This window comes from Penicillium canariense (assembly GCF_028826845.1).
Source record: "Penicillium canariense strain IBT 26290 chromosome Unknown utg000003l_segment0_segment0, whole genome shotgun sequence".
Taxonomy (NCBI): Eukaryota; Fungi; Ascomycota; class Eurotiomycetes; order Eurotiales; family Aspergillaceae; genus Penicillium; species Penicillium canariense.
The window spans coordinates 498956-519357 of record NW_026622730.1 but is presented as its reverse complement, the minus strand read 5'-3'; the positions used below and the strand labels follow the sequence as shown (position 1 = coordinate 519357).

The 20402-nt window shown below is 50.8% G+C and overlaps 6 protein-coding genes across 6 annotated transcripts; 4 read left to right on the top strand and 2 right to left on the bottom strand.

The window, feature by feature from the left end:
* Positions 1-648: 648 nt before the first annotated feature.
* Positions 649-4404, top strand: N7482_005029 (uncharacterized protein; the record flags this gene model as incomplete). The annotated part of the gene is made up of 1 exon (XM_056687154.1): positions 649-4404. One exon carries the CDS (start codon positions 649-651, stop codon positions 4402-4404), a length of 3756 nt encoding a protein of 1251 aa, XP_056542709.1.
* A 281-nt stretch (positions 4405-4685) lies between these two features.
* N7482_005028 (uncharacterized protein) lies at positions 4686-12772 on the bottom strand (the record flags this gene model as incomplete). The annotated part of the gene is made up of 6 exons (XM_056687153.1): positions 4686-5567; positions 5633-5953; positions 6074-10707; positions 10783-11359; positions 11413-11953; positions 12024-12772. Coding segments are annotated over 6 exons (7704 nt in total), but the record flags the coding sequence as incomplete, so codon positions are not given.
* Positions 12773-13347: 575 nt separating this feature from the next.
* Positions 13348-14229, top strand: N7482_005027 (uncharacterized protein; the record flags this gene model as incomplete). Its single annotated transcript, XM_056687152.1, has 2 exons — positions 13348-13393; positions 13556-14229. 2 exons carry the CDS (start codon positions 13348-13350, stop codon positions 14227-14229), a joined length of 720 nt encoding a protein of 239 aa, XP_056542707.1.
* Positions 14230-14721: 492 nt separating this feature from the next.
* N7482_005026 (uncharacterized protein) lies at positions 14722-16599 on the top strand (the record flags this gene model as incomplete). The annotated part of the gene is made up of 3 exons (XM_056687151.1): positions 14722-14940; positions 14993-15745; positions 15802-16599. 3 exons carry the CDS (start codon positions 14722-14724, stop codon positions 16597-16599), a joined length of 1770 nt encoding a protein of 589 aa, XP_056542706.1.
* A 1295-nt stretch (positions 16600-17894) lies between these two features.
* N7482_005025 (glycoside hydrolase family 72 protein) lies at positions 17895-19665 on the top strand (the record flags this gene model as incomplete). The annotated part of the gene is made up of 3 exons (XM_056687150.1): positions 17895-18067; positions 18119-18144; positions 18200-19665. 3 exons carry the CDS (start codon positions 17895-17897, stop codon positions 19663-19665), a joined length of 1665 nt encoding a protein of 554 aa, XP_056542705.1.
* Positions 19666-19997: 332 nt separating this feature from the next.
* On the bottom strand, positions 19998-20294 carry N7482_005024 (uncharacterized protein; the record flags this gene model as incomplete). Its single annotated transcript, XM_056687149.1, has 1 exon — positions 19998-20294. The coding sequence occupies one exon, from the start codon at positions 20292-20294 to the stop codon at positions 19998-20000; it is 297 nt and encodes a 98-aa protein (XP_056542704.1).
* Positions 20295-20402: the final 108 nt, after the last annotated feature.

The window sequence follows — 20402 nt, the reverse complement described above, 5'->3', positions numbered from 1 at the left end:
AGCATAGCATGGCGCAATAATCACACATGCTAGACCTTGCGGATATTTGCGAAATCGTATCGGTTCGCGGGATATGATGGCTGGCTTGATATCCCCTTCGTATCTGTATAATTGCAATATATGTTCGAATACAACCGGACATTATTTCTGTGACTATGCTGTGCCCCTCGTGACCAATCTAGAGCATGTTTTATGGATGGCCGGACGCTGGGCTGAGACAAATTCGCCTGATTCAGTGTCCAAACTGGGGCTATCTGTTAACCGACGGACCCTAACTGATTTGGTCCGAATTCAGCACAACTTCTTTATACTAACATCGTACCTGGCACTGCCAGGAGTTCCTGCTCTCCCGACCGGAAGTCACCTCTCTTACTAGTGACTATTTCTTCCCCGCTCTAATTAGGCAGAATCGCCCTAATCGAAGAGCAGCCTGGATTAGAGGCCAGTGGCGCGGCTTGGCAAGGTAGTTTGTGGTTTCGACGCGGGCGCCCAGGCTGCACTAGCTACGCTAAATATCAGGGTCCCAATCATTTAAGACACGCTCATTTCCCAACTTTGCCCCCCCCCCCCCCCCCCCATTGCCCGTGATTTTTACGATTGGAGGCGTCGCATTGATTACAATCTCTCATATCGTCTCACCGCAGAGCCATGTTTAACCTTTCCGGCCTCGATGGCGACAATGAAGGCCATGATGAGCAGCCGGCAGAGCCGCATCCACCACTTCAAGCCGCGGTTGAAGCCGAGGCAGTGGATACCGTGCGTGGTTTAGCGTCTACAGCAGACGCTGCTGATCTCACTGCGGCTCTGTGTCGATCCTGCCAGCAAGGCAAAACAGCCGTTGTCCAGGCTCTGCTCGAGTCTGGTCGATGCGATCTCAATGCGACAGTGTCTGGCGACACGCCACTGTTCTTAGCTGCAAGAAAATTGGAGCCCGCGATTGTCAACCTCTTACTCCAGCATGGAGCCGATGTTACTGTCAATTCCTTGAACATCTCCAGGAGCCCGGCAGCCGGAGACAAGGCCCCAATGTCCACTCCCCTCCATGGAGTGGTGGATAACCTGCGCCGCTACCAAGGGAAGACGGACGTATCTAGCCTCGAGGAGATAATGGGAATGCTATTGGATGCTGGGTGTGACATCAATGCCCAGGACTTTCGTGGCGAGACAGTGCTTCTGTCCTGTCTTCACCAAGAGGTGGCCGTGGTTCAGTTTCTCCTCCAGCGCGGTGCAGATCCGAATATTGTGAACGGTCGCGGTAACAATGCCATGTCCTTTCTCCACAAGCCTCTGCAATATCCAGAATGGTTCAAAGCCCTCATGAAACATGGAGCCCGTTTGGACATTGGGGGTGACAGCGAGACTGGCACTGCTCTACACTCGTTTGCATCCCACAGTCAACTTGGCGATCTATCGTTATTTAAGCCTTATGTGTCGGATTGGAAGCTCGTCGATGCCAAGGGCAACACACTTCTTCACATTGCCGCCAACGTGCATCTCTGCGGGAGTGCTACTATTACCGAACTCTTGAAGCTTGGGCTGGACGTGAATCACAGGAACTATGAGGGACGACAGCCTATCCATATGATCGATCGTCCAGGTGAGGATCTAAGGGATGCATTGGAAATTTTGTGTGCAGCGGGCGGGGATCTCGAGGCAAGAGACCGTCATGGACGTACACTTCTCACCCGGTCGATGTGCGGTCATCCCATGTTCAACCCCCATGAATCGATTCCCGTGCTCGTTAGCTGCGGAGCCAATATCAACGCACAGGACTACAGCGGTAATGGGATATTATCGAATTTGATCAACCCCTATACCTTTCGGTCCGAGCATGTGGACCTTTTACTTGCACATGGAGCAGATCCACAAATGAAAAACTATCAAGGGGACACCTTTTTGCATCAGATGGCTGCCCAATTTCCTGCACAGGACTCGGATACAGCCATTTTGACCATGATAAAGCTCCTCAAGATGGGAGTCTCCCCAACACATCAGAACTATAAGGGTCAAACGCCGCTGCATGTACTCTGCAGCCACGTCTCTGATCATTTCTTCGCGGCAGCAGCCGAGGGAGATAAATATGCGATTGACTTGTTATTGGATGCAGGACTCCATCATGCGCTGAACATTTCCGACTACCAGGGCATTCGTCCTATCCACCTGGCAGCTTCGGTCTCCGAGATATTGGTTGGAAAGCTGATTGCTTACGGAGCTGATACTACTGCTACCACAAAGGATGGCCGGAATCTGCTGCACATCGCAGCGACCGCTCGCCAGAGTAATATCATTGGGCTGCTATTGGACCATTATGCCTCGAATAACTTGACGTCGTTGGTCAACGCTCAGTCATCAGATGGCCAGACACCCTTGCATCTGGCCTGTCGCTCGGGAAGATTGGAGACAGTCACCCTCCTTCTTGCACATGGGGCAACTGTCAAGATAAAAAACAAAGCGAAAAAAACTCCCTTAGATGCTTGCGCTGAGTCACTTGCTGAAGATCAACTTTGGCAGAAGGCCGACGACCAAGGCAACATGTTCCACACACTCTCTGCGGCTGGAATTCTAGCGGAGGACCATGAGCGACCGAAAATGCCCACAAACAAGAACCAAAAACGTGAAAACCATAAGCGAGTAGGATGGAAAGGAGAGATTATCTCTGAAAGCGCTACTCTTGGGGTTGGCCGAATCGTGCGATTGCTGGCACGGTTTGGTGCCCTTGTACCGATGGATACGAACGGACTTAAACCAATGTTCCATGCGGTATCGGCAGACCATGAGGAAATGGTAGTGGAGCTTGACAGGGCCTCAAAGGCCATGGGGATTGAACTTGCGAGGACCCCATCTCTCGGTGCTCAGCGCTGCTTGATACGCTCGCAGCATCTCCCAGCCCTTTTCAAGGAGAGGTTCAAGTCTCATATCTTTGACAAGGATGCTCTCGAAATGATAATCCTGGGTCATGACCACGAGCTGGCACATGCTTTGGAGGAGAATGCGGACGGTATCGAAGACAAATCCTGTCTGCACCCGATTCTGATCTTGCTCGCGAGATGGGGATACCCAGAACCCTTTGAGCGAATTGGGCGTCTTATGTCGGACTCCGAATGGATCAACAAGAGTGGCCGGCAGATGTTAGGAAGCGAAATGTCACCATCCCTCCTGGCTGCGGCTCAGCGCGAGCTGCCTAACCTGGAAGTTATAAAGGTCATCATCGAACAATTCCACGGAGATGTCAACGTGCAATACCAAGAAGGCATGAGATCCACACCCCGGGTCTATTACCAATCCAAAATGGCCCACCAAAGGCAGTTCAAGCCAGGCGATACGGCTCTTCATTATTTGGCCCAAGGGGAGCACTGGTGGCATGAAAAAGCTATTGTCTATCTTTTAGAGCATGGTGCCGACCCCAACGCCCGCGACGCCCAGGGCAAGACTCCTCTGTGCCGGGCAGTGCTTAAGGGCGAATTAGCAGGCCATCGACAGCGTGAAATCGCTCGAATTCTGCTTGATGGCGGAGCCGACCCTAACATCGCTGCAACTTGTGGGTTTACTGCACTTGCTATGTCGACCCACGACCCTCAGCTGTTCAAGCTCTTGGTTGATCATGGTGCCTATCCCTCTGAGGATCACCCCATGGAGCTATATTCAGCTCTATACAACTTTCAAGCCGACACGGTCACTGCTCTTTTGGGTATGGATCTGGACGCGAACACGATAACTCTGTCTGATGCCCAGCCGCATTGGCACACCCACAGAGTCAAAAAGGTCCCTCAGAACAATGGACTCATTTTGCGCCCCCTTCGATACATTTCCATGCTGCCCTTCAACGAGTGCAACAGTCGAGAACACTCAATCCGAATGGTCCGTCTTCTGCTGGAGCACGGAGCGGACCCTTTCCTCAACAACGACGACACAAGCCTCATTCTACACGAAATCTTTGCCGACGGTGGGGTCATCCAACCTTGGCTGGAACTGCCTGACCTCAACCTCGAACGGCGTGACCCTCGTGGTCAGACATTGCTACTGTCTGCCGCAAAATGCGAATTTGGGACCAATTCATACGGTTGCAAAATGCCTCTGTTTCCATTCCGGGGTGGGCGTATTGAACGCAGTCCATGGCAGGAGGGTGACCCCACACGTGCAATGACTCTGTATGAGCGGGGCGCCAATCTGACGGCAGTGGACCACCAAGGAAATAATGTTCTACACAAACTAGCCGGCCGGTGGAACAAAGAGAAGTTTGCCCAGGAGGAGTTCCGACGGACACTGGCCTTGTTTGTGAAGAGGGCACCCGAGCTGATCAATCAGACCAATTCTGACGGGCAGACACCCCTGACGATTGCTGAGAACTGTGAAAATGAATGGGCGGCGGAGATATTACGGACGGAAGGGGCTACGGAGGAATGAAGAGGCTGATTTAGTCTGAGGTAGCAGCCATGGGAAAGATATGGGGTTGTTTGCGCATGTTGCTGAGTCTAAACGTGTGGTGTGGTGGTCTATAGACTTGGGATTGGTTCTTGAGACCAGCTTCGGCTATTACTTCCTTTTGTTACTGTTACCCTTGCGAAGGTAGGTGAATGGAAGAACTGCTTTGTTTTCGATGAAAAAGTATATGAAAAAACTCCAAAGTATGCCGGATGTAAACCAAGTCGCGGTGAAAATCATAAACTCATCTTGTTGGGAAAGACTCAGGATTTCCCGTTCGCATCTGAGGATTTGAGACCGTCCGGGAGGGCGCCGGATTTATGCAAAATCGTACCGGCCAACCCACTAACCGAATCGCTGGCCAAAATCTCCAAGAGCTGGAGGCTGGCCTCGAATTCGCGCGATATCCAATGTCGGACCTCGATGGCCACAAGGGAGTCCAGCCCAAAGGCAGAGATCGGCTTAGATACATCGACATCCTCCAATGAGAGCATTAAGAGACCACAAAGCTTCTTCAGTAGGGCCTGTGCGATGATATCCTGACCTTGTGTGAGGTCTTGGGCTTGCTGTAATGCTTTCGCAGGACTTTCCGACGCGAGATCGCTCAACCGATCTGCAGATTTGGAACATGCGGAAACAGCCGCCGCGCGGACCAACTGTGCGAACCTCTGATCTTGCGACCAAGCCTGACCAGCAGTTACGCTTGATGCTTGGACAGAATCGAGGCCCGTGATGCAGTGGTTGTTGCAGGATTCCTTCATGACACCCTTGATGGCACTTGCAAGAAGGCCGTGGATATCTTCTGCGTCAAGCCAGCTTCCACCAAAAGTGCCTTGAACGATATCCTGGGTCTTTTGATCATTGGCGAGATATCCCACGTCACGAACAGGCGCAAGGTCGATGGTGGTACATGGTAGACCAACGGTGTTCATGGACTCAGCAAAGCCGTCCATAAATGTTCCACTGGCAGCGTACGCGGCTTGCGTGAGATTTCCAATGACACCGGCCACCGAGGAGAGATTGATTAGGAAATCAAGATTCTGACCAAGGGACGCCAGCGTATGATGAACATTCCAAAGTCCTTGAACCCGTGTCTGGACCACTGAACTGTAATCGGCATACTCCATTTTCTCGAAGGGAACATCCTAGCCAAAAGGTTAGATCTGGAATAGGCAGCAGGCAAGAGATGATAGGCAAACGTAGTACTCACCCGCAGAATCATGGCACCGTAGATAACACCCCGAACTGGCGGAAGTTCCGACAAGATACTCTTCAGCCGAGTCTCCATTTCCTCTTTGGCCCCAACGTTACATTGGCACACCTTGACTGTCACTCCTTGATTGATGAGTCTGATAATTGCATTCTGTGCCTCCTCACCCACCAGACCAGAGCGGGATACGATCAGCAAATGCCGCGCCCCCTTCTCCGCTAGCCAGGAAGTGATGTTCAGGCCGATGCCTCGATTGCCACCGACAATGATGTATGTTGCGTTTTGGCGAACAAGAGAATCAGATCGAGTTGGCGGATGAACCTATTTAAAAAGAATTCGTTAGAAGATCAGGTCGACGGACTAGTCGAAGCCATGATGAACTTGACGAATTGTGGGATAGCCATGATACTTCTCTGACCGACAAAACCGGAAGAAACATACCTTCACCAATGAATCTGCCTTCATTTCGATAACAATCTTGCCAATTTGACGGCCTGTTCGCATCTCACGGAAAGCATCTTCCGTCTCTGAAATAGAGTAAGAGGTAATAGGCCAGGGTGGTCGGCAGAAGACATCCTCAGAAAATTGCTGGAAGACGTCTCCAAGAAGTCTTTTCAAAAGTTTTGGCTTGCGTTGCATAACAAGAACCAGATCCACCGAAGAAACCGAGACGTTGTTCAAGAAATGGGACATTTCTAGTCGTGAGTTTTGCAAGAAGTCTCTCTTTCCAAGTTCAACGAAACGACCAAATGGAGCTAAAGTTTCAAAGGAAACTCGGAGGAAATCTCCACTTAGAGAATTCAGGACGACGTCAACACCACGCCCTTGTGTTGCATGCCGGATAGCTTGCCCAAATCCAGTATCTCTGCTGTAGAATATCTGGTCCCCGCTCAAGCCGTATGTTTTCATGAGAAATTCTTTCTTCTCCTGAGTACTTACGGTGGCAAACACTTTGGCACCGATGGACTGCGCAAGAAGAATGGCTGCTTGTCCAAGGCCTCCAGCTGCTGAGTGGATTAACACATTCTCCCCAGGCTCGACTCGGGCCACGTCCACCATGGAGTAGTAGGCTGTACAAAAAGTCACAGGAATAGTGGCGGCAACATTCAGAGACACCCCCAAGGGAATCTTCCAAGCATTGGTCGCAGGACAGTGAATGTAATTCGAAAAGCATCCACTGAACATAGCGCACACACGATCTCCAACCCTAAAGTCGTGAACTCCGGTACCAACGGCGGTCACAATACCACTGCATTCGGCACCAATCTCGGATCCAGGGACCTCTCCCATGACGGTCATGATGTCCCTGAAATTGAGACCCGTGTAGCAAACCTGGAGCTCGATGAACCCCTTTCGCAGAGGTGCACTCTTAGTGGGATCATCGGTGAACAAGAATCCGTCCAAAGCACCAACATCGGTCAGTTTTAGCGTGAGCGGTCTCCCATCTTGCTGGAATTTCTGGAGCTGCGGAGGCGCTTTTCCTGCTTCTTGGAGCATGCTCAAGTTCATGACAGGATCTTTCACCAAGCGGGAGACACAGACTTCTCCATTTCGAAGAGTGAATTCCCGGTCTCCATTCATAAGAACTGACTGGGAAGATGGAATGAAGACTCCCTTGAAGACATGTTTGATATGACGCACGATATCCTTGCCCGAAATGCTGTTGAGGTTGCCGAGGTCCAATGTGGCGAATGGAAGGCCTGTTTCATTTCTCACAGTGCGAGCCAAGCCGAGAATCATCTTTAGATCAGCTTGCTGTGAAGCCGAATCCTTGTGTCCAGTAACCCACAACAGCCCCTTCGCAGTTGTGATCAGTCGCTGGACTGCAGGGAAATGTTTCGTGGTCAAACCAGAGAGAAGGCTTTGACCAATCTCGCCGATAAACACGCAAATTTTGCCGCTCGCATCCACCTGATCCAACTGCGTGACACTGGGAGCGAGACCAGTTATATCCTTGAGACTGTCAATCAAAGCGCCAGTTGGAATGGTGTTCAGCATCCCATGGTCAACAATGACAACATCATGCTGTGTCGTGGTCCGACCACCGGCAGCAGTGGAAACCATCATGCAATTGGATGCTTCGAATGCACCAGGGAAATCCTCGAGGCAAAGATCGACTCCAGAAAAGCCGTTATCCTTGAGAACAGCATCCCACTCCTGTTGAGCTAGGAGGGGACCGTTGGCATGTCTTCCGTCTTGACTTGCCCACCACCCGGGAAGACAGGCGAACAAGAAAAGTCTTTGATGCATGATCGTCTCTTCAATCAGAAGAAGTTTTCCGCCCGGCCTTAAAAGCTTGCGCGCATTTGCCACAGTCTCGCCAATACGGGGGGTGGCATGCAAAACGTTACAGGCAATGATCAGATCGTAGGATTTGGCGGCGTATCCTTGCTCAACTGGATCCTTCGTGATGTCGAGGCTTTGATAAGACATGAGGGAATCCCAGTCATGGAACTTTTCCTTCGCCTTCTCAAAGAAACCTGTTGAGATATCCGTGTAGGTGAAATGATGGAAGCGCGGTGTGCTCTCTCCGTTCTTGCCACCGAAACCTTCCAGGATGGGCAATGTCGCTGATCCAGTACCAGCACCAATCTCAAGAATGTCCATGTGGGGATTTTGATGAGCCATCTTTTCAACACAGAGGACTGCGTTCCGGTAACTCTGACGGTAGCCATCCAGACTCTCGTAATAACGGTTCAGAAGATCATCTTCAACCATGATGGACAGTGCTTCCTGATTACCCTGGAGAATACTGGGCAGGTTTTCACCAATCTTGCAGGATAGCTGGCCTGCAGCGTTCATCGCCCGAACCAATTCAATCGTCTCGCTGTCACATATTCTGACCGATTCAGAAGGGTACGGACACACCTTCTGCATCCAGCGGTAAAGCAACTGGTGGTGGAGTAGCAAGGTCGGAAGCTTCTGCGGTAAATCAAGTAGCGCACGGCTAATATAGTAATGTGAAACTTGCTCCAAAAGACGCATCTGTTCAACTGCACATCTGCGGTTGGCATTCGAATGTTGAAGTAGTGTGGCTCCAGATGCCTCCAACAGGTCAAAGCAAGGCTCGAAGTGCTCTTTATAACATAGAGACCTTTGGACATTAGTGTCGAACGTATCTGGGGCGTCATTGATGCGTGTTGCAGTGAACCCATTGACTGTAATCCAAGGCTCACCAGTCTCCGTTATAACCCCCAAAACACTATAGCTCACGTTTTCTCCATTAGTAGGCCTGCGGTCTTGGGTGGTGTACAGCTTGAACTGGGTTCCGATATCAACGGAATCATTGAGTGGAATCAGCATGTGTTTGACCGAGTCCGCGAGATAAGAAAAGTTGGGCCCAGGTTTATCAAATCCACTGAAAAACCAGAACTGCTGCAGGAACATATCCAATGTTACGGGATGCACCAAACACCTAGTCTCGTATCCAAAGGGCATGCAGCTCTTGGTGTCTGGCACACGTGCATTTGCTGTCGACCTCCCATCTCCGCTCAGAGAAATACTCGAAAATTCACGGAAAAGGGGTCCATAGCTAAGCACAGTAGCTGCAATGTTGGCGTAAATCTCCGTCAAGTTCAGGTGTTGGGTGCATTCCTCACTGAAAGCAGAAAGATTCCGAGCAAGGGCAAGTTTGGCCTCATTCACAGGGTTCGATCGCTCGGGGCCTCTAGCGATGACGAAACCGCGACAATGCTCATCCCATCCTCTGCCATCCGCCCAGGAGTATGTCCAGAACTCATACCAAGCTCCATGAGCCATGGAGGTCCCATTATGTATTTTCATAGACAGCATGACTTCCACCGGGGAAGTATCAGGCAGCACGAGCATCCGTTGCATTTTTACGTCGCGCATTTCCACGCAATCGAGCTGGATATTTTGCAAGTGTGCCAACTGCGCAACACCTTCAACCGCCATGGATAAGAATCCAGTCATCGGGTACACGGAATTACCGTGGACCTTGTGCTGCCGGACCCAGGGTAGATCGTCGGCGCGTATGATGTTTCTCCATCGCGGCTCCAGGTCGATATTCTCAACGGAGAAACTACCCAAAATGTCATTTCGAGGGAATTGAGGATGGCTTGAATTGTGGGATATGCGCGAATCGTGCCAAAGTCTAGTGGAGTGGTCCCATGGATAGTTCAGGAGGTTTGTCAAAAGCTGAGGATGTTTTCCAAAGGCAGCAAACACATTGACGGCACCTAAATCGACTGAAACTCCCCTGGAAAACAGGGCCCCAGCGAGGGCTTGAATAGCATCCACGGAATTCGTATGGCGCTTGATGCTTGGAAGGTACTGGAAGTCCGTATCTCTTGAATCTTGTCGAGTAATGGTTTGAATGGGAGATTGCAAGGCAGGATGAGGCCCGATCTCGATGAGGATGTGGGTCCGTTTGCTGGCACCGGTGTTGCATTCTGTAATCAAACTTTGCAAGCCTTGCGAGAACAAGACTGGGGAAGTGAGATTTTGAATCCAGTAATCTTCAGTCAGGGAAGTGGCATCAACAAGCTGGCCTCGAACAGTAGAGTGGAAAGGAATTGTCGACTCTCGTGGCACAATTTTTCCCATGAGCCCCCTATAGCTCCCAGCAATTTGCTTCATGTGGGGTGAGTGATAGGCAACTCCAGTGCGAAGTTTTCGAGTGAATATGTCCTGTTTACTCAGAATGGCATCGAGTCTGGTGATTGAATCCGCATCGCCAGAGATAGTCACGCTTGATTCACTGTTGATACATGCGATCACGGCACAGCCTCCTGCAATCTCGTCTATGAATGGCTGGAGTCTTGTCGGGCTGGCTCCAGCCACCATCATCATTCCTTCGATTTGCCGTGGATCGTTCTTCAGAGCTTGTGCTGCTGCACCGCGAGCATATGCAATACGTACACATTGCTCGATGGTGAGGATACCGGCGGCATAGGCAGCTGCGATTTCTCCGCTGGAGTGGCCGATAACCGAGAGAGGAGAGATACCCCAGGAGCAAAGAAGGTCAACCAATGCAACCTGAAGAGCTGTGCAGGCCGGCTGACTGAGGTATGGCTCATAGAGGGAGCTGTTGGATGAATCCTTGCGTAGCTCATCTGTTGCAACGTCAGTCAAACCAGCTTTTCTCATTGAAAATTCCATGTTGGCCTTGTCCCCGTGATCTCACTCACCAATAATCGAAAATCCACTCTTCAAAGCCTTGAGGATCCTGTCCACATTCTGCAATGTCCCAGCAAATACTGGCGAAACTTCCAATAGTTCCTGGCCCATCCCATACCACTGAGCACCCTGGCCCGTGAATACCAAAGAGACGGAAGGTTCTTCAGAGACATTGAATGGTTCCAGGTCGGCTGACAGAAGTGCGATCAGCTCTTTGCTAGTGGAGGCAGAGACAGCCGCCCTCCACGGAAATAAGCTGCGCCTTTGACCCAATGTGTATGCAAGATTGCTCATGACAAAGGCATCAAAGGCATCTGGATGCTTTTCCAGGTAAGTTGCCACGTTTTTGGCCAGCGCCCCAACTGCTCTTTTGTTAGGTCCTGAGAGTGTGTACACATAGCGTGCCGCAGATTGCTCCTTCATTTTATCGATTGAGCCCTCTTGCAGTCGGGCATCAGATGTCTTCTTCAGGGATTGAATCTTCGGTGCCTTTCCCATGATAACATGAGCATTGGTACCTCCATAGCCAAAGTTGTTGACACTGGCATATTCCTTCCCTCTGGGCCAGGGTGCGACCTTCTTGGGAACCTAAATAAAACATGAGCGAGTCTATTACGATATGGAACTCTGAGAGTGCCAACCTTTAAATTCCAATCTTTCATTGGGATCTCGTCGTTGGGTTCGGTCACACCACAATTCGGTAGAACAAATCCTCTCTCCAACATCAAGGCGGTTTTAATCACAGCCACAATTCCGCTCGCCCCCTCGGTGTGTCCGATATTTGATTTCACAGAGCCTATCAGGAGGGGGCTTTTCCGATTCCGCCCTTCACAAAAAACAGCCGATAAAGCCCTTGCTTCGGCCGGATCGCCAACAGTCGTCCCCGTTCCATGCGCTTCGACAAATCCGGTTTCGCCGGGGTCAATCTGTGCTTGTTGATAAACTCTGCGTATAAGTTCTTCTTGGGATACGCTGTTTGGCATGGTGATGCCTCGAGTTCGACCATCTTGATTCACACCGGTGTTCAGAATCACGGCTCGGATCGCATCACCCGCATCCACTGCATCTTGTAGTGGCTTCAACACCAGACAACCCACACCTTCGCCACGGCCATACCCGTTCACTGTCTGCGACTTGGATTGCTGGTCAAAAGGGAAGCTCTTTCCGCTCTCTGAAAACAGCCTTTATCGAATTCAATCGTTAGAACGAGGTGGTTCCGAATAATTATCCCCCATATAGATTTCCGACTTACCGAGAAAGAGACATCGAAGCGAATGTATCCGGTAGCAGGTTAACGTGGCACCCACCGACCAAGGCCGTCGAACATTCTTTGGATCGGAGGCTCTGGCATGCTAGGTGCAAGGCAGTTAAGCTTGATGAACATGCCGTCTCCACGGTCATGCTGGGACCTTTTAAATCAAAGTAGTAGGAGATACGGTTCGACTGCAGAGACGTTGCGCAACCCGTAGTCTGATGCATAGGAATGGTCGCAGTATCACGAAGGTTGTTGACTTCGTAGTCCGATGGTGAACCGCCGACAAAAACTCCAACATCGCGACCTTGAAGATATTGTTTCGTAATTCCGCCATTTTCCAGCGCCTCATATGAACATTCGAGAAGTAGTCGTTGCTGTGGATCGAGGGAGCGCGCTTCTTGTACCGTGATATTGAAGAAGGGGGCGTCAAAAAAAGCAACATCTTCGTCCAAAAAGTGACCGCCTTTCGGGTTGAAGCATCCTGTACGGTCTGGATTTGGGTGGTAGAAACCAGCCGCATTAAAGCGACTCTCGGGCATTTCTGACCATCCACTTCGACCACGCGAACATAATTCCCAGAATGATTCCAAACTACTTACTTGGCCAGGTAATCTGCAGGCCATACCCACGATGGCGACAGGCATCGGCTTAGCCTCATTATCGGTCGACATTTTGGGGTTAGAATCTGGCGTGTCACTCATATGTGCAAAATAAAAGCAAAGAGAGAAATTCTCTGAAAAGGAGCGGCTGGTAGTAGATGTGTAAAATGCAGTCCGCTGGAAGGGCGACTCCAGTTGCTACTAAATCATAGGAGACTGCCGCGATCGAGGGAAAAAGGAAAATGATTTCTCGACATGGAAAAATCACGGTCGGTCTTTCGGACACATCAGCTGTATCCGATTTACGACGGGCGCCGGGGGGGCGAAGGGGTTCGCAGGTCATGTTCCTGGCATTTTACGTCAGGGCCAGCGAAGTAAAAGATCCATCATCGTGTATCTGGTATGTGGGGACGCGCTGAACTAGAGCCGACGTGCAGGAAACAACAAGCCACAACGCTCTCGGACGGTGAAAGATTACTGTAAGGTACGTGAAAAGCATTGTTGGGCTAGCGTAATCAAATCATCTACCCCCTGCAGGACGGCCAGGACCAACAGACACATCGGACTCCGGACTTGGGATGTAAGGAAGGGTGAAGTGGCCGACAAGGTGACAACCATGAGATTCTTATCTTCCTGATTCATGCGCCGATTATTTAAACTGCGACGACGGAGCGAATGGCCAAACGTTACTTTATAAAACGTTTCTGGAGCCATTGAGAGCCATGCGGTTTTTCTGTTTACCAGGAGGCCTTTGCAATGCCAAAGTCAGTCTGCGTTTACTTTTCGAATCAACCATAATGATGCGCTAACTCCCGCTTTCCGGGGATCCAAGACATTGGAAATACAACTGGGTAAGCCTCCCGATTGCGCCCGATTGCAAGGCTGGAAGGAAATCTTTGGAAACTACGTTACTGATTGCGCTTTCTCTAGAGCCCATCCTGTCCGATCTCAACAAGGATGGAGAAACAACCAGCTTTGTCTATACGCAGGGTAAAAACCCAGTCACAGTGCCTCCCGAATTCGAAGGGTTCTTTGGCCCCCCTCCCAACTTCACATTCATAGATGGTGATCCTCAGGTTGCTTCCTACCCGATTCGAACACTTGGTCAGGAAGGAAGCCCTGAAGATGCCATAAGAAAATTTTACAATTCTGCCGGGCTATGGAAGACCAAGGATGCAAAATCCGTGTTGGATCCTCTATTGGACCAAATCGATCAAGATCCAGCGATTGAAGGGATCATCGGGTTTTCAGAAGGAGCGGGCATCGCTGCCTCCCTCATTGTAGAGGAGGGCAAACGCGAGAAAGCAACCGGCCGAGTTCCTCGTCTCAAATGTGCCATCTTCATGGCGGGAATGCCTCCAATGGATTCGGCCACTGGCCGGTACTTGCTCCAGGATGAAGATGGGCAACTCATTTCTATTCCAACCGTCCATATTATGGGGACCCAGGACGCTATGATCAGCGGAACTATGGCGCTCTACAATGTGTGTGATCCAGACACTGCAGACCTGTTCGATCATGGTGGCGGCCACATTATTCCCCGAGATGCACAGACCGTGACCGAAGTGGTGAAGATCATTCGGACCATGGTCTCAGAGTTGTGATAGACGGAAAAGTATGGTTGAGCATTGTGCGGTTCGCTTTGATAATTTACAGCGATCATAGCGAAATCAACTCCTGGATACTTGCATAGAAAAGAGAGTGGCAAACGCTAGCCCTGGGAGCATTCTTGACCTTGAAACAGGCGTGATGTCAGCAACGATCGTCCGCGCGGAAAGGAGATATCAGCAAGGGGGCTTCGAATATGGTATCTGACCTATCAACTCGGCCCTCTGCATTCCTCTAAGTCTTCTGCCAGGCATGACCAACGGTGCTGCACAACACCTCACTTGCTAGTACCTGGCACGATCTCCGAAAATCTTCCCCGCCTGCAGCCCCTTGCTGTATTCCCCCCGTCGTGGCAGCCCCCCTGCACTAGGGGCTACCTGGTGGGTTCATCTTAGATCTTGGTAGGCCCGAGTACGTGCCTGAACGTTTCCAGAAATGTAGAAATGACGAACTCCTCCGAGGATCACAAACAGCTCAGCTAGGGGCAAATGGCGCGCGTCAAATCTGGTAACATCCGTCGCGCCAAATTACTGCCTTTTGGACTTCACTCGGATTCGTTTTCGATTGTCGACCTACTAACCCTCACCATGGACTTCGGACCACCCGACGGACATGTCGGTCGACACAGGCTGGTTGTGATAGTTTCCTTGTCCATCGTCAGCTTTCTGAGCGCCTTCGATTCAACCGTTTTCCCTCCAGTCCTGCCAGTGAGATCTATGGCCCCCACAACTGTGTCGCGCTTTCAGCTAACGAATTCAGACTATAGCAAAAGACTTGCACGGGAATTCAACCGATACCTTCTGGGTGGGAACAGCCTACCTACTGCCCTGTGCCGCCCTCCAACCTTTTCTGTGCGCCCTTTCCGATGTATACGGCCGTCGCTCTATCCTTCTACTCTCAATTACCCTCTTTGCGATCGGGTCAGTGGTTGGAGCCGTCGCCAACAATATGGCAACCATTCTCGCCGGTCGGACAATTCAAGGCATCGGGGGTGGCGGCCTCATCCCTCTCCCGATGATTGTTATGACGGATATATTCCCTTTGCGTGAACGACCTAAATATACCGCCTACGTTCAGCTATTCTCCGCAATTGGTATTATCATCGGGCCTGTGATGGGAGGCCTGTTTACCCAACATGCAGCAAACCATGGTGGTTGGCGCTGGGTATTTTACGTCAACTTTCCATTTTGTCTGATTGCATTTCTCGCCCTCTATTTCGCACTCCGGAAAATGAAAGTTACTCGAGCCAGCTATCGCAACATTGATTGGGGGGGCTCGTTCCTTTTCACGGCAAGCATGGTCTGCTTTTTAATGGGTCTGTCATGGGGTGGAACTCTCTACAAATGGAACAGCTACCGGACTTTGCTGCCCCTGTGTCTTGGAGCAGTAGGAATAGGCTGTACCTTAATATGGGAGTGCTATGGTGCGAGCTGGCCCTTTCTGCCTCTGTCTGTTCTCAAGAGCCGCGCATCGATCGCAGTATACCTTTCATCACTCATCCAGGGAATTTCGGTAAGCCATATCAAACATGAACTCACAGTCAGCAAATGTCTAACATATAACTCTAGATGTTCGGCATTCTCTATTATATTACCTTCTACCTTGAGGTGGTGCAGAAGCTGTCTCCAACAAAGACCGGGGCCGAAATTCTGGCACTCTCTGCGACAATGGTTCCAGCTGGTCTGATAACCGCGATATTGATTTCGAAATCCGGCAAATACAAATGGGCGCAATGGAAAGGTTGGGTTGTGTCTGCCTTGGCCACTGGCCTTCTCTGTCGTTTGGACACGGAGACAAAGAAAGGCTTCTGGATAGGTGCCATGATACTTCTGGGACTCGGCCATGGAATTCTCTTCAACAGCATTCTCTTCGCCGCGCAAGCCGTTGTGCCTGCCAAAAATGTCGCATACGCTGCCACTCTCTATACCTTCTTCCGCACCATGGGTTATGCTGTTGGAGTTGTAGTTGGATCCACGACGCTGGAAAACGTCATGGCCGATTACTTGAAAGATCACGGCTTCCCTGCACAGAAAGCACAGGAGATATCGGCTCACATTGGGCCCTTGAAGGACCTGTCCGCAGGATCTGGACATGAAGAGATTATCCTGCAATCTTATGTGCACGGTCTGCGCGGGGTGTTTATGGCACTTACATGTCTGGCAGGTTTAGGTCTAATCACTACCTTTTTCGTGCCCCAAGCCAGCATGGATCAGCCGCTGGAGTCTGATCATCAGCTGGAGCTGCTAAGGGCGGAGCCGGATCCTCCCACTCCCTCACTTAGAGATTACAGGTCGGAATCAAACGTGACAGTGCACTCCGTTCAGGGTAAAACCGAGAATGCCGTTGAGTTGCATAGAGTCATCTAAACAAGCAAGGAAGATGCTGTTGGGGAATTCGTGTATAAAATACTATGACCCTCGCTTATAGAATTAGTCTGCATTCAATGATATCCTTTGGTCTACCTATTCAACCCAAATGACCGGCGCGAGTAGTGTGTGTTCTTTTGTTTTGATTTAAACATGGCGTCTGTGCAGAATCTTTCAAATTTGGGCTAAGATTCCTAGTGCTGTTGTGATTGCAGCATTATATCGTATGTTGTGGGTTAGGGTTTCATGGAAGTAATCTCTCAAGCTCCTCGCGGCTTCAGTTTAGACGTTGCGCCTCCAGTGTAATCCACTGGGTAACCTTTCCGGGGGATCCAAGCCATTTAAAGAACATTTGCCTCACTGCAGGCCACCGCGACATATGGAGTCGCTTGAAATGTCTCCACTTCTCGTGAAAGTCCAGCTTTAAAATATGGTGTCGCACTCATCCACATGTGTGTACCTAACCTTTATCTCGGAAGCGTGGAAATATATATTCCCCGACCTAAGGGCCTCCACTAGGCAGGTTTCTAGGTACATTCTAGAAGCTCCCGCACAGGGGCCTTACCGCATGAAACAGATTTTGAATCAATAGATTCTGCTTTAATCATTGCAGTACTGAAAATTTCGTTCGATAGAATGAATTTTGTAGCAGTATTGCTTGCTCTTCTTGATATTGCCAGCCTATCAACAGCTCCCGTTACCGAGGTGGACGACCGCTCTAACCGTGAGAAATTAAACAATGATGCTATCCGTTGTCAGTCTCCCTATCTCACCGGAGATGAATCCTACGACATGATAATCGAGGGCAGATATTCCATGAAATTCTAGCCGTTGACCATCGGGGGTCTTCCGTGGTAATAAATCTTGTTGTCGGGAGCCTGTGCCTTCCGTAATAAACCGCTGGAACAGGGCCAGGCTAAGCTCTTTCGACTTACCCCATTGGGTTCCTTGGAGCAATAAATAGAATAGCGTGCTAGCCACATTGAACATGTCCGTCCATTCAGGGTCGAGCGGAGCCCCACATAGAGGGTCTATGGACGCTTATACCGTGGACGCTCGAGCCGTCGGTTCCGGTTGCTTCCAATCGCGAAGAGGAGATAAAGTGAGACACTAGTCAGGCTGGATGAGCATGGCTTCGCTTACATGCCACGTCCTGCAGTCGCGGTGCTTGTTTTTTTGCTGCTGCCTCACACTTTAAGGGTACTCGAGTCCCCGACTTTCTGCCCCTCGCCTTCTTTTCTCCGCACTCTCGCTTACTTCCCGCCGCGCTTCCCCGTACACTCGTTCACTTTGCAATGCAGCTGTTTGCCATTGCGGCTGCTTCCTTGCTGGTTGGGGGAGTTATTGCTAGTACCCCAAACATCGCAATCAAGGCAAGTCCCATGGTTCGTGCCGAAAAGACCCGGTTGCTAATTACCTTGTCCCTTCAGGGCTCCAAGTTCTTCTACTCCAATAATGGAACCGAATTGTGAGAATCGCCGGACCGCTGGAGTGCCCCCGATACTGACCGAGAGACTAGCTACATTCGAGGCGTAGCCTATCAGGGTACTTTGAGGATTGCCGACAGTTCTCCGCACTATGAATACTGACGGATTTGCAGAGAACTACAACGGCGGGGGTTCTAATGGCACTGGCCAGACCAGCGACTTGGGTTACACGGACCCCCTCGCCAATGCCACCAGCTGTGCGCGTGATATTCCCTACCTCACCCAGTTGCGCACAAACGTTATCCGAACGTACACGGTTGACCCAACCCAGAACCATGATGACTGTATGCAGCAGCTGGCCGATGCTGGCATCTATGTCATCACTGATCTGGCCTCGCCTGATGTGTCTATCGAGGCCGACTCCCCGGTCTGGACAGTTGATCAGTACGAGCGGTACACAAGTGTTATCGATGCTTTCCAAAAGTACGACAATGTCATCGGCTTTTTTGCCGGTAACGAGGTTGTCAGCACACCCAACCAGACGGATGCCGCGGCCTTTGTGAAGGCTGCTGCTAGAGACATGAAGTCGTATATTAAGAGCAAGGGCTACCGGGATACACTGGCTATTGGCTACGCCACCACTGATCAAGAAGACATCCGGACATTGCTGTCAAGCTATCTCAATTGTGGAGATCAATCGAGTGCCATTGACTTCTTCGGGTACAACATCTACGAATGGTGTGGTGACCAGACTTATCAGGCATCTGGATATGAAGACCGAACCAATGAATACAGCAACTACTCCATCCCTGTCTTCTTCTCGGAGTACGGTTGCAACACTGTGAAGCCTCGCAAGTTCACCGATGTGCCTGTGCTCTTCGGTCCTGAGATGAACGATGTCTGGAGCGGTGGTATCGTCTATATGTACTTCGAGACTGACAATGACTACGGGCTGGTGTCTGTGGACGGCAACTCCGTTTCTACCGAAGTCGACTTTGGCTATTACTCCAAGGAAATCCAGAGCGCAACTGCTACCGGCACCAACAGTGCTAGCTACTCCGCCACCAATTCACCGCGCGCATGCCCCACTGTCGACGGCATCAACTGGCTGGCGGAATCCAGCCCTTTGCCACCTACTCCTAACCAGCAACTCTGCTCCTGCGTGGTGGATACCTTGTCATGCGTTGTCAGCGACTCGGTGGATGCAAAGGACTACGGCGACCTCTTTGCCGAGGTCTGTGGGTATGGTGCGCACATCTGTGAAGGCATCGCACACAACGCAACCGCTGGAGACTATGGCGCCTACAGCGTCTGCTCTAGCAAGGACCAGCTGTCGGTGGCATTCAATGCCTACTACCAGAGCCAGAAAAAGGTGAAAACAGCCTGCGATTTCAAGGGCGCAGCCAAGATTCAGTCAGCGCAGGAAGCTTCGGGAAGTTGCGTGTCCCTCGTTAGCCAGGCTGCTGGTACGGCTGGAACAGGCACAGGTACATCTACTGGGGGCGCCGCCAGCACATCTACGTCTAAGGGAGCTGCTGCTCATGTGGTTAGCCCAACTGCCGTTTATGTGAATGGCTGGTTCGGGATGGCATCTTTTGTTGTGGCTGCATTGACTGGCTCCCTCATGGTGGTCCTCTAAATGAGCTTTATACTGGAAATTGCTTGGAAGCTGATGCGCTCACAGCAGGAAGGAACAATTTCTAGAAATTTCCCGTATGATCAGTAGGAGTTAATTAGCAGCGCTTGCTGTTCACCCCAGTTAAGACAACAATAAACAACATGATACACGTGGGGTCGTCGTTACGGTAGTAGCAGTTCATTTATACTTCTCTGATATAGAAGCCCGAAGAACAAGCGAAAGGGCATTATAGACCACCATAATGCAGAACTTTCACACAGGTAGACTGCAGGCACAGCTTGCTGGCCTGATCAAAAAAGATTTACAATGTATAACGAAGGGAAATCTGGATTTTAGGACCGTCGACCAGCGCGGAACACCTCCACCCGATCCTCCAGCGATCTCTCCTCATCCAAGTTCCTTTCATAGGTGACTAACACTTCTTGTGTCTGCTTGATGCCTGCGCTGTGACCGAGGATACTCTTCTCACTGCTGTCATCCTTTCGAGTGGGCAGTGAGATTACTTCACCCTGACAATAACAGTATGGGTCGGGCTGGTAAGGACGGTTCCCCTTCTGACTGCGGGGTTTGCCGGAGAGCTGGTAGCTTCCGTAGGATGGCTCGTCGGTTCGGTCGTAGCTAGATCGCATGCGGACAAAGATGATTCGGAGAGAGGGAATAGAGGCAGCGAATATAGTACAGCCTGTTTCGGCGGAGGCCCAGATGATGATGCTGGAGCAGTACCCTACAGCGTGTCA